This window comes from Poecilia mexicana, unplaced genomic scaffold, assembly GCF_051168715.1.
Source record: "Poecilia mexicana isolate PSO_F unplaced genomic scaffold, ASM5116871v1 scaffold_3, whole genome shotgun sequence".
NCBI classification, from domain to species: Eukaryota; Metazoa; Chordata; class Actinopteri; order Cyprinodontiformes; family Poeciliidae; genus Poecilia; species Poecilia mexicana.
This window is the reverse complement of record NW_028263372.1, coordinates 31315938-31341653: the sequence shown is the minus strand read 5'-3', so window position 1 is coordinate 31341653 and position 25716 is coordinate 31315938. Positions and strand designations below refer to the sequence as shown.

The 25716-nt window shown below is 38.3% G+C and overlaps 1 protein-coding gene across 3 annotated transcripts in view; it reads right to left on the bottom strand.

Annotated features, from left to right (window-relative positions):
- Positions 1-25716, bottom strand: part of shf (Src homology 2 domain containing F) — a 101067-nt gene that overhangs the window by 4464 nt on the left and 70887 nt on the right. For 2 of the 3 annotated variants that reach the window (XM_014995852.2, XM_014995853.2), the window contains 2 exons: positions 7518-7692; positions 7300-7419 (listed from right to left, as the gene is read on the bottom strand). In XM_014995852.2, coding sequence (XP_014851338.2) covers positions 7300-7419; positions 7518-7692 — 295 coding nt within the window. Of the gene's footprint in view, positions 1-7299; positions 7420-7517; positions 7693-16776; positions 16924-25716 lie in introns of all 3 variants that reach the window. The other variant, XM_088004435.1, reaches the window with a different exon arrangement.

Genomic DNA, 25716 nt, shown 5'->3' with positions numbered 1-25716 from the left:
GGTTTTATAATTCACGGGTCAGAAATGACAATAAGACAATCCTTGTACCCTTGTGGTGTACAGCCTAAATGAAAACATAAACAAAAACAAAGTATCACTTTTTCTAATGATGGGGTCAATTTAGGAAAAGTCATAAAATTTCAAGTCGGAAAGATTGTTTAGGGTATTTTTTTCTACATCTAAACATGCTAGTGGGTTACTTTTGACCCGGAAGACAACACAAGGGTTAATCAATGCACACAAAATTCTTACTTGTAACCACCCACCAATATATCCTGCTATATTTATATGCATATTCACAAAGTGTTATCTGTGACAAACAGGAGCATAAACAAGGCTTTAGGCACCTTCTATGCAAGTCTGTACTTTACAAATCATGTAATTTCATGATAGAGCTGGCGGTAGTTCTCCTTTCCTGCATGCAAATAAACAAACCAGAGAAAAATCTACAGAGTTCAAATAAAGGACAACCATTAAGAATGAATAAAGAAGAATATATAAATACAGATTTAAATCAATGAGTGCAGTTCCAGTTTTAGGAATTCTCTTGCTGTAAATTCAGAGATTACAGAGAATACATCAAGATTCAAGTTTCTTTTCATGGAGACTGAATGGGGGGCATATTTTAAAACTAAAAAGCATTTCATAGACGAGTCAGAAATGCAGGATTGCTAAGCTACAAACTGAAGTAAACAAAACTATGAGACTGCTCCATTACTGCCCCTCTGGTTCCCATTTCAGAGCAAAATCATTAAGTCTATCACAGTTTGAAGAGAATGAGACAAATGCTTCCCCTAATGCATTTCTTTCCAGTTTCATGATTCTGCAAACACTTATTTAAGAAAAAAAAATAGCTCTGCAAAATGTGTCTGCTGAATCTTCAGCATGAACACTGCGCTGGCAGGAGGGTGTTAGGTTACTCAGAGCCACACTTAAAAAGGCAAACACATCAATAACAGCATTTTTAGATTCCCAGCTGGTTTCCCAATCGGAGTTCAGAGCTCCTTATCACGTTACGGTCCAGCAGAGACAGAAACCAGGACACAGCAGTGTTGTTGATAAAATGAATGTGGGGCTGTTTATAGAGCTGACAGGCCTTTGTAGCGTTATCATATTCCTGTGTTTGTGGACCCTCTATTTGTGTAATCAGGATGAATCTCACCAGGGAGGTCTGCTGTCGTGTTTATTGAGGTTTATGACTTTGATTTGAACCGAGCGGCACTCAAAGCAGGAACAGCCTGACAGCTTATCTCCACCTCCAGCATATTGGATTGCTTTGTGAATGATGCTCTCTGCATTATGAATCCACAGCAGCTGAAACTGAGAAGTCATCAGCCAAAATGATGATGACCCCCTGTGTGACTTTTATTCAGGCATCAGATACTGTGTGCCTATTATTTCAAATGTGGACAAACTATAAAATAACTGGGATGATCCATGCCAAGCTATTAGTCACTAATATTTAATAACTTAGCACAGGATGTTTTCATTACTTGTATCTCAACAAATTACATCCAATTTAACAAGTAAAACTCATTATTTAGATTCATTATACACAAAGTGTTTGTCATTTTAAACATTATAGCTTAATGAATCAGCCCAGATGTCAGTTTTCAGAAAATTAGAACATTAGATAATGTAGAAATGCCAGTGTACTGAAAATTATGTCTATGTGCCATACTGTATATGCACTCAATAACTATTCAGGTCTCCTTTTTAATAAAACTTTGCAGCAATGAGGCGTGGAATGAAGGCGACTGGTCAGTTTCACTGTTGATATGTTAAGGAAGGCCACATTGCTTTAGTAGTGACCCTCAGCGTGTCTGCATTGCTACATCTGATGCTCTTTTTCTCTTAGATTTTCTCTTAGGTTTTGGTCAGTGAGTTTGGTGGTCACTCATGTACAAAGATACCAAAGTACTGATACTTTTGGCATGTGTGATGGACCAAATGAATCTCACATGTGCTGCGAAAAAATGAAATCAGTATCTCCTTTAAGCTGTTCATTAAAAAGAAGTTTGGAGTCAAGAGGAGAGTTCTAACTCTTGTTTGTGCATCTTTTTCTAACAGATTTTTCTTCCACTATTCTTGGCACAGCACCAAAAGTCTGGTATTTACTCGATGTTGTTAATGTTAAATGGTCTCTAAATTGCCTAAAGGTCCTAATGAAAAATGTATAGATGAACTTTTTCCTTCCACTCAACTTTCCATTAATACACCACTCTATACAGCACTCTGAAAACAGTTTTTGCATCAGTGACATTTTGTGCCTAACAGTCCTCATGAAGGGTGTCAGTGATTGTTGGATGAATGTGGTAAAGAGAACACTGATATAATGCATCATTTCTGTATTAAAATCCCTTTTTATTGGTCTTATGTAATATTAAAATTTTCTGAGAATTTGTGGTGTTTATTAGCTGTAAGTGGTAATGAAACTGCAAGCATTATATCCACACTGTTCATATGTTCATTCTCTAATGATATTGTAATATGTTGAGATGCACCTGTATATTATGAAAGATACCTACATACACATATGCAAGTTTTTGTTACCAGCTGAATTTAGCTTTTCTATGTCTGCAAGCTGACATCAAACAGTCACCTGGAAACATCTGATTCTCTCTCTAACAACTTCTCCACTTAGACAGCTGAGACAAGCTGCACAAATCTGTTCTATGATGTGAAAAAATGGGACAATGGTGCGCTCTGAAAACCTGTGGGGGGTTTAAAAACGTTTCAAACATGCCAAAGGAAGGAAAAATGGGAAAAAGGTGTGGGGCAGGTGAGCAGAAAAAAGGGGAATGAGTAATCTTAAAAAAAGAGGAAAAAAAGGTTTCTGTTCAGACCAAATAGCTGAAAAGGCAGGAGGTCTTGGCGACGCCTGTCCTTATCAATAATGCAATGCACATTTGTGCCACCGCATGGCCTCATACATTTTTCAGCGACCTCAGACATGGAGGCTCTTCACCTTGGGTTTCCGCTCATTTTCTGTGGCAGCAGGAACATGTGGGAGGAGGCTGAACCCGGAGCCACCTCTGCCTGTAATGGTGGTGGCACCTGTCACTCCATCGAGTCAGATCTGTCTCTAGGTTTCACATGATTGAAGTCAAGGTCACAACAAGTTGCTCTGTGAAACCCAGGAGCTGAGATACTGTACAGAACAGCATAAACTCACACAGTATTCACACTGAACTTTTACAAATTTTGTAACATTACACGCACAAACTTTAATGTGCTTTCACTGGATTTCATGTGTAAACCAAACACACACAGTACAACATGGGTGAAGCAGAATAAATATAAAAATCAAAACAGTGTGGTGTATCTTTATGTTCATCTACTTTCCCTCTCATATGCCAAAAGAAACTATGGTGCATCAAATTGCCTTCAGAAGATTAGTAAACAGAATCCGACAGAGTGAAAGTTATTCTCAAAATATATTCAGCAGTTCTATGAAGGCCTCAAAAGTTTGCTAGAGAATATTCAGGAGTGATGAATAGACGTGCATGCCACATTGATAAACAAAAAAATGTGTCATTTAATTTTTATGTCACAATCATGCACTTTATTGTTTTGGTCCATCACATAAATTTCCAATAAAAAAAAAATACATTGAAGTTTGTTGATTTTACCTGATCAAATGTAAGAAAATGTCAAAGGATGTGAATACTCTTTACAACTTGTTTTAATGCCTTTTGCTGAACTGAACCGAAGCAAGCTTTTCTTACTGCCTGGTTATAATTGGTCTGGGGAAAACAACAACCACAAATTGCCACATATAGTCAGTAAATCCTATAATCTTGCAATCTGATATTTCATTTGCGGCTGTAAAGCCCAGAGCATTAACTCATCTGTATCTCATACTTATGGTGCAAAGGGGAGAATGGATTCTTGGTAGCTTCATAATTATTACTAAAAGAAAAAGCTTTATCGAAACTGAATGAATGTCTGTTCTTTCTGTGACTTAGCTTTAGTGGATTTATATCCATATTATTAGCAGATTTTAAACCTCAGTTTTTAGGTAAGACAATTAGTAAGTCTAGATCCTACCATTAGCAGTTCTTTATTAATACATGGATAAAATGTAAGGGGCTAACTCAGACTGTTACTGTCCATCGAGATTTTGGAGACAGTGAGAAAAGTACTTGGACTTAGTCTCAAACACACTAAGTCCATGAGAAAATTAAAACTTTGTAAAAATAATACAACCTTTCTTTGCATCAGAAAGACATCAACCCTAAGAATATTGAGAACATTACAATCTGAATGCAATTCCAAAACTGCGAATATATATTTTCTTGGAAAAAAAAAGGTCAAAATCCTTAATTTACCTGCTTTTCTGTATATATTTTCCCATAAACATTCAGCTGTATAAGCCTGCTGAATGACAGGGTTCATCTACATTTTATAAAGTGAAACAGCTACACTTTTCCAAGGTCAAATAATCAGAGATCTCATTCCTTTCTTTGTACATTTCTGAAATAGAAATACAAGTTCACCTAATTTCCTGCTGAGAGTTCTCTTGAGGTCAGGCTTTATAAATGGAACCAAAAAAATTAAAAAAGACAGAAGAAGAGGGATTAAAGTAAGATCCATTTCTCTCTACAACACCTAATTGTATGTACCATTACATATGTTTGGCTCTTTCAGCTCATTCTCCAGTTAGACATGCTCAGAACGGCAGTGGATCTGTGTTTTAGGAGTCTGATCATCTTTTTATCAGTACTTATACAAGGAAAACAAACAGCCGCTGAAGCAAAAGCAGATGATCATTCAGTGCAACAGAAAGAAACCCAGATAGCAACAGTGGCATGAAAAAAAAAACACTACATGAACAGTGAACAGAATCGTTTTCTCTTCCAAGACATATGAGCCTCAAGCAAGCTGAGCTCTGCTGCTATTGCAAAGGCTAATCAGTGTCTCTGTGCATATTATGGTTTCATCTCATATCAGGATTGACAGAGGGTTGCAGAGTATTACTCATATTTAACTTTTTTTTAATCAACAAACTGTTCTTATTTAACCAAGATACTGAAATTTTAAAGCTGAATTGATGCTGTTTATGTTTATTTTGGAAAGCTTTGGAGGGTTAAAGTTTCAGGATATGTTTCCATGTCAGTTTGTCCTTATTAGCTTGTAGAGGGAAACCAAAAGTGACTGCTCTGCGGGGCTTTGCCACAGAGATAACCTCTCCCCGAGAAAACATTTGTGTCTAAGCTAATTAGAGAGGCTCCTTTTAACCCCCAGCAGGATGCATCAAAGAGTAGGGGGTCACCAACGATAGGGTAACCGGTATCCAAGCTGTGGACACTGGGCACGTCAGCAAATTAGGGAGGAGATGCTGTGAAATGAAGGGAACAAAGGTGATGTGGAGGACAGAGTAGGACCACAACATGTGGAAGAAAGACGTTTAAAGGGTCAAACTGTTTCCATCCAATAAGTAAGAATCAGCAACACAACAGACCACAGGTAAACAACTTGTTTGTGATGTCCTCTCAGCCACCAGCTGTTTTAACAGATGGTTGTTCACAATGAGGTCCAGGTCCTGCTGGAGGTTGCTTCCTTTCAAAAGGAGGCATTCTTGGGACACATGATATTAGAAAAACACGAAGTTGCTATATTATTGCTCAATGTTGCAATTAGGATTGTGTTTTTCAGTAGCCTAAGTTACTCCAATGCTACTACTACACACCTTGAGATTTATGACCTTAGCGACTAAGGTCTATATCAGACATAGGCACAAAGGCCATCCAGGTGGCCAAATAGTCAATATGTCGCACCTGAAATATTGCAGCTGTTCAAATAAAGCATTCCTTTGTGAAGGCAAAATGGGACGCATTGATATTTTCATGAGGTTTGTTGTTCACTATTAGGTATTGCTCCACTTTCCACTGTCATTTCATACTTACTCTTACAGCAAGAGATTGGTTGTAATAGACGGCATAAATTAAATTAATGTAGATATAATGTTCCAGCCTTTTAATACCACTAGATTATATGTATTTGAAACCACAACATTTATTTAACAGACACGGGCATCTGGCACTATAAATGTCCTGAACAGCAGTGGACATTGGAAATCTCTAATTAAACAAGCACAAAATATTAATTGCACCACCACTCTACCTTGTGCTGTGCTGTTGGCTGGAGACTGATGTGGAGTACAGAGTTTTCAACTGTACATGGACTTGTAAGTAAGGGCTGCTCAACATATCATCATCAAAGCAGCAGAGTGAGCATTAAATATGTTTGCAAAGAATGGTTGATGATGCAATATTTGTTAGTTGTTATTTCCAGTTATCAGTTCCAATAATAACATATTAAGTCATTTGAAGTGGACAGGCATCATGATCCAGATGATAATTGTTACAGAGGGAGTGTTAGAGTATCCTAAAATGGTGCAATTCTACTTTTAAATATTTGTTTACTAAAGTGACAAGGTAAAGTAACTCGGAAAGGATTGTTGGTCTCAGGGATTACAGACTGAATGAACATTATCAGACCAAAAATACACAGAAATATCAGATCCGCTATTTATTTTTTTGGTCAGAATTGTCTCTCAAACGATTATTTGTAGTAGTGTAAAAAAAAGTTTCAATTTTAGGTATTGAATGTTACATTTTATTGTGCAATGACACACACACACATATATAGTGAATTCAGACTATAATCTGACCTTCAACAACAAAGATATTTATTACTTTTGCCTTCAGCAAATTACTGGTGGCAGACCAGTAAAAAATAAATAAATTAATAATAAAAAAAAATATATATATATATATATATATATACTGCTCAAAAAAATAAAGGGAACATTTCACTTTAATTTTGTGTGTGGCTCCAAATTGGTTAATAAATTTGAATTCCATTGATGATTTTTGTGTGATTTTGTTGTCAGCACATTCAACTTTGTACAGAACAAAGTATTCAATGAGAATATTTCATTCATTCAGATCTAGGATGTGTTATTTGAGTGTTCCCTTTATTTTTTTGAGCAGTGTATATATATATATATATATATATATATATATATATATATATATATATATATATATATATATATATATATATATATATATATATATATTTGTGTGTGTGTGTTATTTTCTAATTGGAAATCAATTGGACATGTTTTTCTTCTAAAGTGCATTAACTGAATGTGTAGTCTAGTAAGTCTGTGTTGCTGTTATCAGATTTATTTGAATGTCTTCTGTGTACAAATCACAAGTTAGACTGATCTTGAGTAACACTGTAAACTGGAACTACTGTTAAGAGTTTGCCATTTGGTGTTGCTCTTACTTAAGGGAGAGGGAGTAGTCGTTCTTGCTGGTCTCGCTGTTTCTAACCAGGTAGCTGGCCTCCTTGCACATCCTGAGCAGAGACTCTGCATCCGTTCGGCTGATGGCTCCGTGGTACCAGCTGCATTCAATAGCAGGGAAGAAGGATGAACAAAAATATGGCAAGGTTAAAAAAACTGCAATAAAGACAAAAACAAACAAACAAAAAATCACACTCACAACTGGCTTTCTAGAGGCATCGTGGGGTCAATACGTTCCCCCAGAGAGGAGCTGCTGTGGTCCAGTGAAGTCATTTTGGTGTTGACCAAACAGCCACTGGAATGTCGCTGCAGCGGGCGAGTTTTCCCATCCTTGGTGGGTGACATTCGAGACTTTTCCACTCCATCAAACTGAACTACAATGAAAAAAGTATTTTATAAGAACACGTTTATGTGGCTTAAAAATATAATAAAAATAAATAAAAATGTATAGCAGACATGGGCTAAGGATTGGTATAAAGACCAACCAAAGTTTTAAAATGCTAGGGAATGAAATTTTCTCTTATATTGTTCCTGAAATTCCTTAAAGTGCTTTTGATCATAAGACAGAAAAAGTTCTAGTGAGACTAGAATGTAATGTGACCTTCCCCCTCATGTGCTGCACATTGCTGGCCAGCTGACTACTACAAGAAGAATTGTTTCAACATGTTTCCAGTTTCCAGTGACAATGCTAGGGTAACTACACATATCACTCTTATTAAAGTAAAGCTGATTTAAAACTAAAGTTGAGATGCTAAAAGTAGTGTGCTTTTTCATAAGCCAACTGCAGGCTTGCAACCTAAACAGACAGCACAACACATTGAGCAGCTAAAATTAGTTTAACTTGTCTTAATATATGACAGCAAAGAGGGTACAACATTCTATGCAATAAGCTTTTGAAAACAATGAACTCATTTTGAGTGTTTAACTCCATATTTCTACATCAATACATCAAAAATCATAATGCAAACATAGCAGAGAACATAGTAAAATTAAAGCTGTACTTATCCATGTATTATGTTTTTGTAGTAGTATCTGAGATACTTTTTTCAGTTGCTTTTCTGTTTTAAATAAAGGTGTGTTTTAAATTTTTGAATAAAAAAACGTTTGAGTAAACCACATGAATGTCTCATACATGTTCACTGCCTCTGCTCAAGCTAGAAGTCAGGTTAAGGTCACTTATGTGCAGTAGGTATTTGTGAGGCTTACGACATCATGTATTTGTCAAACTACACCAGTGCAAATGTGTGAGAACAAAAACCATGGTTGTGCTTTCGCAAACACACACCCACACACCCACTTTGTGTAAGTCATCCAACAGAAGGACGTGTACACACTATGGAAGACACATAAATCAGTCTGCGCACACATTCCAGTGAAAGAGAGAGAGAGAAAAAACACATACAAACTTCCTTCAAAACATTCAAACAACTCCATGTGTCCATAAATACTTCCATGCCTAATACAGTATTTGTGAGCAGTTGCTGCTTTAGTAGATGTAAATGTGCAAACAAGCAAATCTGAAGACTTCATATGAGTAAACAGCAATACACACATACAAGTTCCACAAGTTAAATATTAAATTGGCTTTTCAGACTCCCACGGTCAGCTCCAGGCATGAAGCGCTCCCCTGGCCAGGCCACAGGGAACTGTTTGATGGCAGATGGGGGCTTGAGGTGACCTGCTCTCATTACATCACTGCCAGAGTATACACTGGCTGTTTTCTCAGCCAAATCAACTCACGGAAGAGAGAAAGGCATGCAGGTTTGTTCACTGAAGCGGACGGAAGAAAAAATAACATTTACAGATAGAAAAAAAGAAAAAAGAAGCTACAGCTGAAGGTTCCCTGAAACACTGGGCACCGGAGGCTGGAGTGGTGATCATGAGAGGTGGTCAAACTGTGTCTGTGTGTGGGAGGGATTCAGCTGTTTTTCCCCGGTCATCCATCACTGTAATTGATGTCAAAACACCCCAAGGTTTGGGGAAAGAAAACTGTTTGCAGCCACTGACACACATCCCAAGCAATAAGAGAAGGGAGGCTTCCAGCATCGGACACACAACCGGCGTCAGGTGGGGACTGTTTTAAGGCTGAAGGCACTCTGGTCTGGATGGAAATGGTTAATGTAGTGAAAACTTGACAATGTCTGATTTTGTTGCTCTTAGTCACTCATGGTCAGTCTTGCATGTTGTGTTTTCATTATCCTGCCGGAACATAGCGCTCATAGTCAGACAAGTGCTGAGATCTTCACAGCACATCGATGGAGACAGCCGTACATCAGTCTAGACTCTACAGTCCACTTAAAGAGGATTGGCTTGCATGGCAGTTTGTGGGTCGGTCAACTTCTAAGCTCTAAACTGACCTAAAGGGTTGGCAATAACAAAAAATTAATAATCAGGCATTGTAACATTTTCAGCAAGCCTAGGAAAACAACTGAGTTGGTCAGGATTAGGATTTAAAAGTGACACATTATGTAAAAAAAAAAAGTGAAAATTATACACTTAAATGCAATTTTCAGGGTTAATCAGTATTTACACATCTACTTCATTCTGTTTTAAATTGGCATAAAGATCACATTTTCTTTATTATTGCTGTTATTTACACCATCACATGAATATTATCCACTATCTTGTCAGGCTGCTAAGGAAGACAGCTGTTAGCTCACGTTCAACCACCAGGGGCCCCCCTTGACCTCCACACTCAACCCCAGGCTGAACTCGTTGGCCTTAAGCTCGCTGATGCGTCTCCCCAAACATAAACTCATGGAAATGATTATTCCAAATGACTGATTGTTATCTTGGCCTCTGCACTTCTGTTCGTTATAGGGCTACGTCTGAGTCTTACGACGAGAGGCAAATTGTACCGCTGCATGACAGCTGGGTAAATTGTGGGTCTAACCTCGGACCCATGGAGGAGTATGAGCCGCAGCGCCAATTTTCTCCAGTCTGATGCTTCAACTGCAGCCAGTCCCCGTGTTGCATCTAAGTAAATATGAAAGGATTTTGAAGTTATTCCCCTTCCTTCATACAGCCCGTGCTGACTGCTTGAAAACATAAAGAAAGTTAGATGAGAATGCAGTTTATTTGTTCGGGTGAGAAACAGCGTTTCCATGGAAACTGACCGAGGGGACACAGGAGATGCATCTTTGCTCCACTCAGCCCCTGTCAGCGCTGACAGATCACAACATGAAGATGCAGCCAATTGCTCTCACTCCTTCGCTTTCAATTTTGTTCTTCCTGTTTGCATATGTCCGGTCCTACCTCTTCCTCTGCTGCTTCCCGTCACCCTCCCTTTTGATCTCTGCATCTAACACCCTCTGGCAAACACTCGGAAACTCTTGCCCTGTTTGCTCCCCACACTTGCTTGTGACAGAAAGAGGAAAATGGACTGTAGAAAAGGGACTCTTATTCTTTTATCTTCAATGTGTTGGTCTAAAGCAGGGGTGGGCAATCCTGGTCCTCGAGGGCAGGTGTCCTGCAACTCAGATGTCTCCCTGGTCCAACACACTTGAATCCAACAGCTGAATCACCTCCTAAGTGCAGTCAGGTTCTCCAGAGTCTTGCTAAAGACTTAATTATTTGATTCAGGTGTGCTGAAGTAGAGACGCATCTAAAAGTTGTAGGAGACTGGCCCTCGAGGCCTGGAGTTGCCCACCCCTGGTCTAAAGAGAGGAAATGAAAACTAATATAGGCTAGTAAAGTTAATTGAACTTTATTAGTTCAGTGAAGATGAATATGGTTATCTTGTATTATGACATCTCTGCATTGCAACTCTGATTAACATCAGTTCTTCACATTTCCTCTGTTCTACAAACACTATGCTTCTTCTTACCAAATCTTAACAGTTTCCTTCTGACTTTGGTTAAACTTTGGTCTTTTGCTCCAGTTGTATTAAAGGCTGAGTGCCTGATCTCTATGGAGTTTATCCAATCAACCTTACCATCCCCTCTGCAGGCAGCGTACATACTTCCAGAAGAAAGCATTATTCTGAAGGGACTCTAAACGAAACAAAAGCGATCATTATATTTGCTCAAGTGTGAATGGACTCGTGTCTGCTTCCTTTACCAGCCATCTCACCTACGGCAGCTTCAGACAATTGAAGAATTATGTTTTGAGGTCGAATACAAGCAGGAGTGAGGGAAACCAATTCCCTTTTCTTTCTCCGGAGAGCACCGTCCAAGACATGGCCGACAGGAGACTGACAGGGGGATTGGCTCACCGGTGAACAAAAGCCCTCGGAGGCAGCCCTAAGAGCAGGGCAGCGGGGGTGCACGAAGACATGCACACGCAGGCACACGCGTCATCCCATAAACACACTAAGACATATAGTGAAATGTGTTAGGGTATCTGGGATTGTTATCAGACCTGCTGCTTGTAAAGTGCAGCAAATGGAATCTGTGTATCAGATTGAACTGTCAGTTAGATGGTGACTGATGGCTGGAAGGCCTGTCCCCTTCAAACACACATCTCCCCTCAGAGAATCCCAAGAAACACAAACCCAAACACACAGAAACACATATACGCGATGCAGAGGGGAATGGTGAGGAGCAGCGAACTGATTTATTTGGACACAAACAAACATAAATGTCAAAAGGCTATTTCAGTGATGGAATCTGCACAGTAATATTACCCAGCAGAGCAAAACAAAGCTCAGCACAATAGATTTTTTTTTCGCAAAAACAATGAGAATGTGTCCCACAGCAGGACTCCACAGCTAAAACAGACCAGATACAGAAGTGAGGACCCTTGCAAAAGGAGTCAAACTTCTTGAACCGCTCTATATTTTATTACTTTACAACAAAATTGGGATTTTACGTCGTAGGCCCACACAAAATGGTGCAAAATTGTTAAAAATTATATATGGTTTTCTAAAAAAAAAAAAAAAAATAAGAAAACAAATCTCTAAAGTTACAAAGTTACCTTTGTAACTAGAGAAATTACAAACAGCTCATGTGAGAAAATCTGTTGAGAGAACAACTAGAAATAGCCTATAAGACTCAGGAAATGGAAGCTCTGAAATCTGTTGAGAGTTTTTTTGTTTACAACTTATAATTATGCACCATGCTGTCATGGTCTGTCACATAAAAACACAGTAAAATACTTTGAAATTAATGGAAAAATATGGGAAAATGTAGGAAAAAAAATCTTGTAATAAATATTTTTGCATACCACTGTTACATGAAACTTGGAATTGATCATTTTGTTTCATAGCCAAATGAAAGATGAAGTAACACTGATTACTGCCGATTCCAAGCAATGACACCTTATCCCCAGCTGCACACACAGCCGCGCAAATTTCTCTAATTAAGCCAGCTAATTAATTCTCATTTGCTAATGATACTCCTATCAAAAAGGATGAATACTCCGAGGGGCGACATGTGTCACCTACAGCTGCATTGAAAGGTGAAAATAACATTTTACAGCCTGGATGTGTGGAATTAATTCACAGGTCTGCAACTCATCAGAATTTGCTAGATGGAAAAAAAAAGATCATTCAAAATGTTTTAATTTAGCAAGAAAGAATGTGAAAATAACCACTCAGTTTAATTTTATAATAATAAGGTAGAAGGTGCTGAAAAAACTGACTAATTTGATAAAAGGTAACAATACAGTTCAAGATCTCTGATAGATATGTTAAATCGGTGGTCAAAAAAATCTGTTCATCTTTCCTGAAGGTTTCAAAAGAAAGCTCTAATTAAGTTTTCCCAGACAAAAGACTGAGTCTCTAAATTTCAAGCTAGTTTATCCATTTTAAACAAAACCTGTGTATCTTTCAAATACTTTTAAAAAGACATCTAAGACAAAAGACGCAAAGAGAGAAACTCTTCAAAGTGTGGATAATTATTTCATACAAAAACAAAGTAGACAAGCTCCTCTTTATACTCAAACAAATATGTCCCAATTTATATGTAGATTTAATATCTGCTATGGCAATTTGCATTTCAGTCTTGATAATGAGGCTGAACTGACAATGCCGACTTGTAATACATTGTTCTTCTGCTTATCTCAGTTAGAACAAAGTGACTATAAAATGGCATTTATGAATTTTGTAAGCATTTCACTCATTCAGTTATGTGTCTGTAACTGACTGACTCAAACCATTGTCATCAACCCTGTCCTCAAATAACCTTGCCTCAACTGTCTTCAGATTGTCTTCAATCTTCTTTTACCATCTAAAGCTCAGAGATAAGAGCATTTGCTAAAAATCATCAAATCATCAACTTCCTTTGTCTAGCTGGATTTCTCAGCATCCTCGTTCTCGTCGACCCTACGACAGCCTTTGAAACTAATAAACGTACCACGTGCATCACCGGCTCAGCTCTTTCCCAGTTCACATTGCATCTGTCTAATAGACTATAGTTCAACGGTGTTCCCCAAGGTTTTTTGTTTGGTCCTCTCTTTTTGATAATGTCATATTCTTCCTATTGGCCACATCATTTGCCACCTTAAACTCTGCTTCCACTGATCTGAATCTCAATTAAATCCATGACCTTCACAGGCAAGTCTGTGTGAGACTGTGTGAGGCGTGATCTGCACTCCTGCCTTATTCACCTGAAGTCTATGCTAACCCATTGCTCACATAACTACAACCTTGAAGTCATCTTCAGTAGCCACCTCATGAGTTACATCTCCAAAAGCACCTTCTTTCAACTCGCCTCTTCTCTTCCACCTTTTATGCTTATTTTCTTTTACACATTGATCCATGCATTTATCACTTCCTGACCCAATCACTAGAACAATATTCTCCATGTTTTGCCCATCAATCTAGTTAATAAACTCTGTTACAAACAGAACTCACCACATTTTCCTATCCAATCCTGCCTGAGTTAATATATCAACCATTTTCTTAAGATCCTCTCCTGGCTTTCCATTCCTTAATTAATGTAAATTAAAATTCTCCTGCTAACCTTTAAAACCCCCAATTACCAAAGCCTCTTTAAAAAATTAGTCAATAAATACACAGTGACATCTGGTCACAGAGGGATGCTTCTGACAAAATTGTCCATGGCTGAGGTACGTTCTGCTCTGTTGGCATGATGTCTCCTTCGTGTGTTAAAAGAGGTAATTGATGCTCATCAACTGATGACGCTCCTGATTTACAGAACATCCTTACTGCTCCACCCTGTCCCTGGTTCTGAGACTCCGTATCCTCAAGTGGGGACATCCTAGAACTACATCTGGACATTCAGGGTCAAGCCCAGATAATAGGAAAACAAACTATTCACTTCCCGACTGAGACTGCAGAGAACCAGGAACTTTGCATTAAAATATCAAAACACTTCTTTCAAAAGTGCCTAATTTGTTTGTATCTTCCATCTTTTGTTGTGTGTAAAGCAGCTTAGAACTGGGTAAGGATCCTTATGAATAAACATGTCCTACTACTGAGAACAGACAGAGAATCTTCACTTTATCTGAGCCTGTCCAGAGGATTTAAGCAGCTCTATGTTTAATGGATGTCTAATGTTCTGGTGTGGAAATGAAGGTCTACCAGCACTCTAAGGTCAATGTAACTATATTCTTGTAACTATATACTTGTAACTATATTCACTACAGCAGCTGAAGCTTTCAACCCCATGTGTTTCTGACACATGGACCTTTGACCTGAAAGATGTAGAGTGGGGCCACACTTGCTGGGATGGAGAGGGGATCACTTTACAGGACGGGATTCTAAAACTCCCTCACATCACTCGGGGAACTGGAGCGTTTCCCATGGATCTGTGGGCATAAATCAGCTCCTCGCCCTGTCCTCGCCTATAGCACACAGTGGTGTCCTTTTTCATGGCCCCACTCTGAGCTTTCCCACTCTGTTTGGGGAAAATCCCATTCCTGGCATTAGTTCAGAAACATATCCTTCTTTCCCCTGGATAATTAAAGCAGTCAGATTGTGACTGTGCAGGGGCTCCCAATATCAACTACTGCCTGTCTGTTAAAAATAGGTGACATACTTGTCAATTGTGTCCATTATGATGATGAATAAGTCAACAACTAAAATTGCAGTGAAGGAGTCTGTTTTTATTTTTTAACTCAAGTCATCCCCTTGTATAGAACAGTAGGTCAGGGGGACATCTGGGACGGTTATGAGTATGTTGACAAGAGGAAATGGGGGTCACAACGAAAGGCAATTACGCATGGAGACGGCAGTTCAGCACAATTAAAACTAATGAGGCTTCATCTTAAAACCTGCCCAGCAGTTAGTGATTTTCTGCCACATGTAATCCAGATGGAAAAGTGCAATCATTACAGCGCTAATACCTAAAGCCAAATTATTCAGTGCATCTTAAACTCTTTCAGTAAGTCACCATTAGCAGGAAAATGTTACTCTCCCTCATTAACAATCTTTTTTTTAAGTTACACATGCTTGACAATTTCTGTAATTTTCTCCCCATAGTTCAGAAATTAAACAGAAGAAGATTAAAGTTGTTAGTGTGGAGTCGTTCCAAGCAAACTGGTTCTAATGGTAATGCTTGTTTAGAACCAGTTCTTTGGTGTATTCCATAGCCAAGAATCGCTTTTGTCTGAAACTCATAAAGACTACCAATCAAAATGTGAGAACCACTTTTAAAGTTGATTTTCCATTGGTCTGCAAATTTCAACACAATAAAAAGTAGGAAACAACTGAGTTCAACTTTAATAAAAAATTTGAATTAGCAGTGGAATAAAATCTGATCACTCTTCCTTTTCACTATCTATTTTGATACTACCTATCCCAAAGTTTGAAATTTCAGACTCAGTTTTTAAACATCACTGTCTTTGAATTATCAGGTAGAGTGAATAAATTATTTGGATTTTAATTTAACCCAGTTTCCAGTTTGGTTTATTTATAAAGGACCATTTCACATAAATGCAACATAAAGGAACTTTACTAGTGAATAAGTCCAATTCATATCCAAAAAACAATCCGATACAAAACAAGAAAAGAGAATCAAATTCAGTTGCATGCATTCCAAAAAAAGTATCAGTGTGAGGAAGATGACCCAAATGATAAATGTTAAATTTTGCAGCAATCCCTCATCATGACCAAGCAAGTGACAAAAGTGGCAAGAAACAACTGCCTTTTAAACACTGCTAATTGCTCAGTGTTATTAAATTAAGATAATTGAATTTTGCTAAAACAATGCAATTTGTGAAGTTAAATAGTCGGTCCTCACTCATATTGAGGATGAAACAGACGTGTTTAACTGACACATTTATAGTGATGCAATGATGTGGTTCTGAGTTACCTTCATGGCTGAGGAAAATCAAATTTGATCTTTGATTAAAAAACAACAACAACACAACTTGATCTGTCAGCAGCCTGAGTAAAAAAAACAAACAAACAAAACACAAATGAAAAAGATATTATGTGCCACCTAATTACTTCCCAAACTAAATAAACGAGTGCACAGATGAATGGAATAATGGACACACAGAAGGCTGAGGGTGAAGGGCAATTAATGGGAAATATGCTGGACACCAACACCCACCATGGTGGTGCTGGTCACAGCTCGTCGGTCCGGGCGACGGCTGAGCTGTCTGGGAAGGAGACTCGAGCTCCTCCGCCAGGGGAGGGCTGGTGTTGAGTTGGCCAACAGGAGGCGGCCATGGTAGGTCCTTGATCACTTTAATCTCTACTGCAAGTGTCGCCACAGGAGAGAGAGGTGGAGGGAGGGAAAAAGAGAACAGCAACAAAAGGTAAAGAAAGGGAAGTAATGATAGAAGAAAAGTGAGGAAAAAGAGAAAAGATACAAGAAGTAAGTTAGAAATACTGCAGATATGAGCAGAAGGTGGAGGCGCGTGGAAGAGAACAGGTTTAAAGTATGATTAAAGAATCAGCAGCACCTGTGGACTAGAAAAGATAAGAATGCAGCAGGACAGGAAAGAATGTAAGGTTAGATCTAAGTAAGAGCGGATGATATTGTTACTCAGTTTGAAGACACAAAAATGGATCTTGGTGTCCTTCTGTTACATCCCAACTTAGAGATATAACTAAACTGACTTTATGCTAGAGCCAACTTACTACTGAAAGGTTATTTTATAACGCACACTCTTCATTCTCTAAATCTCCTGTTTTTTGAAGACGATCCATGAGAGCCATTATGAATACCATTTCAGTGAGAGCAGAGATGAAGTTAAAGATAGTCTTCAAGGTCTATTTTATAATGTAGGATAAAAGGCAGCTCAATAGGCTAGAGAACATGCAATACAATGAATTTGGGTTAAAAGTGCAAGACACAGATGATAGCATCAGACATTGTGTTATTATTCTAAATTTAGGCCTCCCTATTAAGATAAAGAGCAGTGTAGATAATATCTATCACTGTCAGGCACCACATACTAATCCATCCATGCACTGGGCACTACACAGGCTTTTGCCCCCAAGATAATGTATGCCTCATGTCTGGACAAAGCATTAGCAGGATGAATCGAGCACTCTCGTGGTCCATCTGTTTCCAACGTAAGGCCACTTGTTAAATGGCTGAAAATACGGAATAAATGAGATGCTGGAGAAGATTTCTGTTTACTTTCATCAAAGGATGTCTGCGTCAGAAGCTAAGACTAATAAATACACACATATTCCAGCAGCAAATTATTTGCTCCTGGTTGGGTTATTTAATCTGTTATTACACAGTTGCCTCTCTTAACATGTATTTTTTGATGACTCTTAACAAGAGAAAATAAAGTATATTTTATAGAAGATCAGATATCGCCATTGATGCCCCATTTTGAGCATGAGTATATCAAAATAAAGGGTGTAAAACTCAGTGATGCGCAACACAAAGAGAGGAAAAGTTACTTTTAACTGTGTCACTTTTTTATATTTAAAGAAACTCACATTATGGAACACATGAATATGGGTGCCACTAATCAAATATTTAAAAGTTGAATTAATCACAAACTAGTTCACACTTTTGTCGGTCCAGCAGCTCATGACTCAGAAATGTTATTAGGCCAATTGTTGGTGTTTGTGTAGTTCTAATCTTGTAGCAGTGGAGCACTGGGCATTTTATCTGTGGTCTAAAAGTTGCATCACTCAAACTGTGAAAATCTTTAGCATATCCAAAAATACATTGTAATCTTTCTTACTAAGGGTTCAAATTGTGTATTCTATTAATGTGAAATGTGAGGGAAGATGACTGAGCTAAAGCTGTATGTCTCATAAAAACTAAGTCCATTAAGCTACTCCCCACATTGCACTATTCATCCATCCATCTGTTGGATTGTCTCCCAGAACCAAATGTTGTAAAAGAATTAAAGTATTTTCAATAAATTAGGATGGTGTGAGATGGCATCCTGGTTAGAGGTCTAATCCCATTGTTCCAATCATGTTGGTCTGTCTTTAGTGTTCAAAATAAATTAGCAAAGTAAACAAGAACAAATTAACTGAGATGTATAGCTAGTAATTCTTCTTGAAGAAGTGGAGTAAAGAAAACTCTTAGTACAAACTGAAGTAAAAAAGAGAGAGCCAAGAATGATGGTGGCTGTTTTTCTACCTTCAGTTTACGTTTGATATTGCATCGAGGCCTGGGCATTGGCAGCAGATCCAACACAAAATGTTCCAGCTCCAAGTTCTAAAACCAGTGTGATTTGTTAACTGATATGCTCAATGACCAGGCCAAAATCTATTAAAAATAAAAAAAACAATTATTACAACTTTGCTTTTAGACACAGTTACAAAAATGTTATACAGTACTGAGTGTGTTTTTGTGTGAAAGATTTGATTCTTTTATCAATCCTGTATTGGTTAGTTTTTTGTTCCTTTTTATTTTTATCAAATATCAAACTAAAGAAGTACCAAGTACTTTTGTTTTAAAATGACAAGATATAGGTACCTGGTATGTACAAAGCTGGTGTTTCTAAAAAAATAATAATAAAAAAAGAGAACGCCTGGTGTAAAAACAATGTGAATGATTGATATGACAGATTTACTGTACATCACTTCTGTGATGACTTCTGTCTACCTGAACATTTAATATAATTTGGTACAGTGGTTGGTTTTCAGTAAAAGCACAAACATGATGTTATAGATTTGTGTGCTTTCTGTTCTGCAAGAAAATGCACCAGTGTGGTTATCCTGCATATTATAATGAAAAGCAATATCTACAAGCTGATATTGCAGGGAAGGGGGAAAACTGGAGAACATTCAATCTGACAAGCAATTAAACAGCGAGGCTGGTGGTGTCGCGGGGAAAATCTACCAATAGGTTGCTGGAGGAAAAGATCTTTTGCTGTCTACACTGGTGGGAAATGTATGGGGTGGTGGTGGTGCAATGGCAGCAGAAGGTCAGAAACTCCAAGACCTAATAAGACTCTCTCTATTTTGTGGTGAAGTAGGGGACTCTCTTGCTATGAGATTAAAAGCCCAATGCTCATTTCACATTGCAGATTAGCGTGTAATTGTTTGGGGAGCCGAAGGCTGCCTGAACTCTGCAGCCTCACTGTGGGGACGAGGAGATGCAGAGGGCGAAAGTGGCTAAGACTCGATTGTTTGCACAGCTGAATAATTGCACTTAGTACTGTGAAAATTAATGAAATTGATTTAATGCTATTTTTTCCATTTAAATAAAAATCAGATTGCCTCACCTTTTTATATTATATAGTATTGAAAGTCTTAAGTCCTTCACTTGTTGAACATGCCTTACTGCAGGGTTCACAAGCACATCCCTACATGTTGAAGCTTTCTTTCAAAGCAAAGGCAAATTAAAATTAAAGTCTATGGTGCACTGACCTGTGATAACTATTTACACTCAACGCTAATTAAACCTGTTTTCTTAGATCCTGGCTGGTGCAGGTCTGTGAGTTTTGCTGGTAACTTGCTGAACTCTGCATTGATAGCAAGCAGACAAAATAAACTACAGTAAGTATGAATCGTCGACATCTCCTTAAAGAGTCTTACAAAATATGAATATCTCTGAAAGCCTGTTTTGTCAAGCGACAACCAAAAATGTCAATATATTTTATTGTGATCTTCTGTAGCAGAACAACACAAATGTGTGTCTCACAGGTGTGCAACCAGAACTGGTATCCTGTTCTTTGACCATCTTTTCCCCCTTGTTTGCTGTGTACCCTACATGGCTGTGGCTTCCCGTCTTTCTTTCAATAATTGCTTTCTTCCTGCTCCTCCATCATGGACAGGATTGTGGTGTGCAAGACTAATAATTGCCTTGTCAACAAATTCTCACACCTGAGCTGTGGATTTCTGCAGCTCCCGACCTCTTGGCTGGTTAATGCTCTCATTGGCAAATTTTAATATGTTCCATACTCTCTTCCATTTTTAGATGATGGATTGAATTGAACTGTTGGATATATGTTCCTTGGGAAGCCTCACACAAACACTGACTCTAGTAACTGGGTAATTTCTGAAGGTAAAGGGTTGTAGTGAAGTATCCAAGACACACTTTTCAGGTTTTTATTTGTAAGAAAAACAAAACAAACATGCATTACTGTCCGCTTCACAATTCCACATTATGTTCGTCTAAAATACCCCCCAAAATAGACTTCAGCTTGTGGCTATAACACAACACAATGTAACAAAACACAAGAGTCATAAATAAACACAAGAGTCTTTGTGATGAACTTTAGGTAATACTTGGGTAGCACAACTCATTATTGCTGTCTGGGCACATCTTTAGAGCTACCCTTACAGAGTTTGGAGGATCTTTACTGTCAGTTTTCCTCTGTGAAATACAAATAAATAATAAAAATTCAAATGAGTGCCTCCAAAGTTGGCATAAAAGCTTTGTGTTTGCCTTGCCATCTAATCTGGTTGCATTGTGATCGATATGCCTCGTTCTCATCTACATAATCCCCGATCCACATTAGTAAATAACTCTTTCTACAGACAAAAGGGCCAAAGCAGATTATTGATTCTGAACCAACAAAGCACCTGTCATTCAAACTGAAAGCACAAAATTGGCAGCGCATGAAATATTCGCCTCGTGAAATCTGTGGGATGCTGTATGTGTCTTGCTTGTTTATTTATATTGTTCAGCATAGTTAAAATTATAATTTTTAATATTAGCTACTTTCTCCCTTTTTCTTTCAGAAGAACAGCTATTTTTAATGCAAAGTATTTGTTTACCAGAGCCTTTCATTAGTTCATGACACTCCATCACTCTAAATAGTTCAGCACCATAAATCATCAGCTCTGCTTGTTTCCACCAATGGCATTCGGTCTAGTTCTGCTTAATTTAGTTTGCTAATTACATGCATATTCACAACAAGCTGGAGGATGGTAATGTTTATGCCGCACACTCTGAGGAGGGTAGCTCTGCAAACAAAACTCAGCTCTCCTGAAAACGTGTTTTTCCCATCTGCACCTAAATTATTACAGATAACAACGGTGTAATGCTCCGGGGAAACCGAAATGCCACCTCATAATTCTCTGCACACCGCATCCGTCACATTATACGGTCCCCCTCTTTTTCACAGAGTGGATCTATTTTGAAAGATGGTGTGTTTGTATTAAAAAGAAAAAAGGCGCAGGCAAATAGGTGATAGAGATGAATGGACAGCAAAGCTTTTACCCCCCAATCTTCCATGTAGAGAAGACAAAAGGTGGGTTACTGACAGCTGGCCAGCCGGAGCTTCCATGTGGGTCAAGCTGGCGAAGCCTTGCCTGCTTCTGCGCTCCGTGAAGTACGGTTGCAGTGTTGTTGTGTGTGGCCAATGTGTGTGAGTGAAGATAAGACCAGTGGCAGTGGTCTGTTGAAGACGGCAGGACACATTTGAGGCTCATGAAAGAGGGCTGTCAGCAAGGTTATCAGCAGGGTGTTGCAGCACAGGCCGCCAGGAGAAGCCAGGGCTGCGCTTTGACAGACACCGCTGAGGGAAATCGGAGCAGGCAAACAGAAACAGATCCACAGCAGCCACTAAAACAGCTGGTTGCACCTCTGCTGAAATGATTTGAAGCAGAACTGTAACTGAATCAATTATTTATTTTAGAACATTAAACTCAGGGTTTCAGATTTCTGGGTCGTTAACCTCGTAAAGGATCATTAAAAAACTGTAAAACTTCTTTTTCCAAGACCTGTGATCTCCTGCAGGAAAATGTAAAGGACCCTGGACGACCAGATGAGGTATTAGTGGTGTTCAGTCCTACTTCTGTTGTTTTGAGGGTCGGATTTCCCAAGGTACGGTTTCCTCATCTGTGTGGGTGGTTGACACTACATAGCCATGGCTAAAATACACAAGCTAAGAGATGCAAGGAGACCCTTTCTTTATCTGACTTGCCCATTTCTTTTTAAACAACTGTTGCTTTACACGAAAAATACACTAAAAGATTTTGAATTAACAGAATAGATTTTAATGAAAAGGATGAATGTGTCCATCTGTAATCAGAAAAGATTTTATCACATGGTTATTGGGTGGATTAGTTTGATGAAGTCTTCCTTTGCAACATGCAGTCAGGCTGCTCTCACAGCAGATCTACAACGTTCTGAACTCGCCACGGTCAGCATTATGTCTGTTCCTGTTGTAGGACGAAGAGGACCCCAATCAGCTGTACACAGGTTAAGGCGTTGTTTTATATAATCCTATGAGGCCAAATCCCCTGTTTTTAGAGTCTTTGCATTTGTTTTGACTCTAACTGATGATCTTCTGTCGCATACAAAGAACTCACACTGGGACTGGTACCGTTTTCCATTCTTCTATCATCCAATATCTGAGGTTTTCTGTCTATCTTACTCTTTCCTTTCTCCAGTCCAGCCTGACCTGAATCAACTTCTTAATGGTTCTGCTAGACGTGTCCTTGCGCGCTTGATGCTGATTTTGGTGTATTGATATATGTATTGTTCCCGATATTGAAAAGAATTCTAGATCAGTTGACAATGTGCCTAATCTATGAGGGCAGATCTATTCAGTATAATTCTATGCTTTGTGCACTAAGCAAAGTCATGCTTTAATGTTTAGTTTACCTTATATTTAGAATTCCTAATTGCTCTTTCTGAACCATTTGAAAGAAGATTTGTTGCAGTTTGACCAAAGTAGTCAATCTATTACTTTTGTCAGTTTCAATTTCTTTATTATTTATTTTGTATTAGCTGTTATGATCCTAATTGCATTGAATGGATACATTAAAGTTGTGCTGTTTTTACATGTTTGACTGAGATTCTGACGCTACTGTTGTGTTTAAGTTTGCTGTGCTGGTGCAGCACTATGAAATAAATTTATAATTCCATACATTTATTTCTGTGTTAAAAAAAAGAAACACTAAAGTTAATTCATTACAATTTTTTTATATGGGATCAGTCATTTCTAAACCTCAGATGTCTATTTCGGTTTTGGATGTGAAAAAAAAAAAATGGATCAGTGCATCCCCAGTTTGGCAGATCAAATTTAGTGCAGCTGCCGGTTGAGGACCACTGAGTCATTGTTTACACACTCTCAGATACTTGTCCTCTTACACAGATGGGCATCAGGACCTCCCACTCCTCACCAGAGCCAATTTGTGAAGCTCTCTGAGGAATTGAATGAAATTTTATCCTATTTATGCAATTTCTTCCATTGAAAAGGTTAGTAAATAAATTTTAGCTGACTGTAAAATGGATTCTTTTTTTTAAAATTGCATACATTAGTTTTCTTTTGGGGTTTTATTATGATACCAAACTTTGGAGCATTAGTGTAGATGGTGAAATTCTGCTGGGTATCCATATACTTCACCTCCAGACTCATCCATCACCCTCTGAGCTGCCAGGAGGAAGGCAGGAAGGGGTTGTGGCGAGTGCGTGTTTTCAGAGGCAGACGACTGAGGATGAGTGATTAACCAAACTCCAAGTACACAGCCTCCCAATACCCTAACAAGGCAGGAAATTTACATTCCATTGCATACCTGTCAGGAGATAGTCCAGTGGTGAATAATAACAGCAGACCAAGTGTCGTGAAGAGGCAAGTATGCGAGTGAAAGGTACGAAAAAAAGGGCTGCCGCGTGGCACATTACTCTGCTTCTCTTCTTCTACTGCTGATAAAGATAAATAGTCTCTGAAAGTGATTGTGCTGCTGTGTTATGCCATAGAGGCAGACTGTAGGTAGGGGTTTGTTGTTTCACACCCAACTTCAAAAGTGATTTTAAGGCTGCAAATGTTGATTAATCACCACTATTTTTTCAAAGAAGCTTTTGTTTTCATCAAATTTATTAGCATATAAACTGTAAATGTTTGCACGCTTATGAAACAAGAGGGCTGAACATTAATCACTGACAGAGTAACGTCATGAAGGGCTTCACCAACAACAGACATATTACTACAGAAAGTTTCCCTTCCAGCTCCCTAAAAGTACATAAAGCTATAGTTGGACTTGATTCTTGAGTCTTTCTGTAAAATAATAATTGATTTTGGACAAGGCTTTGCAAAAAATGGAGATTGGGAATTGACCTCCAAAATACTCATCGGTGAATCTTTAGCATAAAGTATAGTCAGACTGTTATTGTTTTAATCATTACTGAAAACTTCTAGTTACACAAACCCCCCAAAAATGTCTAATAGTATACAGTAAATATTAAAATAATTCTATGGAAACCAAAAGACCAGGAAATCAAGAAAAAAGGATCACCAGAAACCAGATAAAAATCAGTGGAAGATAGCCGTCCTAGTAATCTGGAGGACCTCTAATCACAGTGGCAGTGACCATCCTACTCAAGAAACGATAATGGGCATTGCACTATCCAACTACAATCAAGCTCCCCAACAGTTATAAAGTGATTGATGCACTGATGCATATGAGATCTGTCACAGTTCAAGTATTCTCTGCATATCAACCTAAAACATAAAACTTTTTTGCCACCAAATTGGAGAGAAATGAAATGCTTAAAAATCATGAAAATAAACCATGTTGAAGACTGCAATACTTTTCTTTGATCCATTTTTTTTGGCAACAACTCCCAATGTTGAGACAAGTAAGTACAAGTACCAAACAATTATGGAGTTGTAAGAGTAACAGTATGTGGCTTTCTGCAAGCAAAGGTGGGTTAAATACATCAATACTTTCCTCTAAAGAGCAAAGCAAAGTTGTTATTAGAACAAATTTCTCTGGCATTTTTTTGAAACTTCTTCCTGACTTTTGATGCACTGATATTTCTGCCATAGGATCTGTCATTTTAATATAGTACATCTAAGCTACTTTACATCATCATGTAAAATTTGATGGGTTTATGTGCTCTTCTACTAACAGAAACCAGTTGACAGATTGGCACAACCTAGCAATTCCTATACCTGAATTATTTCAGATCCCTGAAAATGCAAGTGTCAGAAGATGTTAAGACAAATAAAGTAGGTGGAACTGGTTCTCAGAAGCACATTTCTATACCACAGAGCTCAATGGAATAACATCGGAGTTAGGCTGGTTGCAGAGATCAGACACACACCAGCTTACACTTCAAAAGGTAGGAGTGTTTGTGTAAGCTTCTTGATGTCTAGATCCAAGGCTGGTC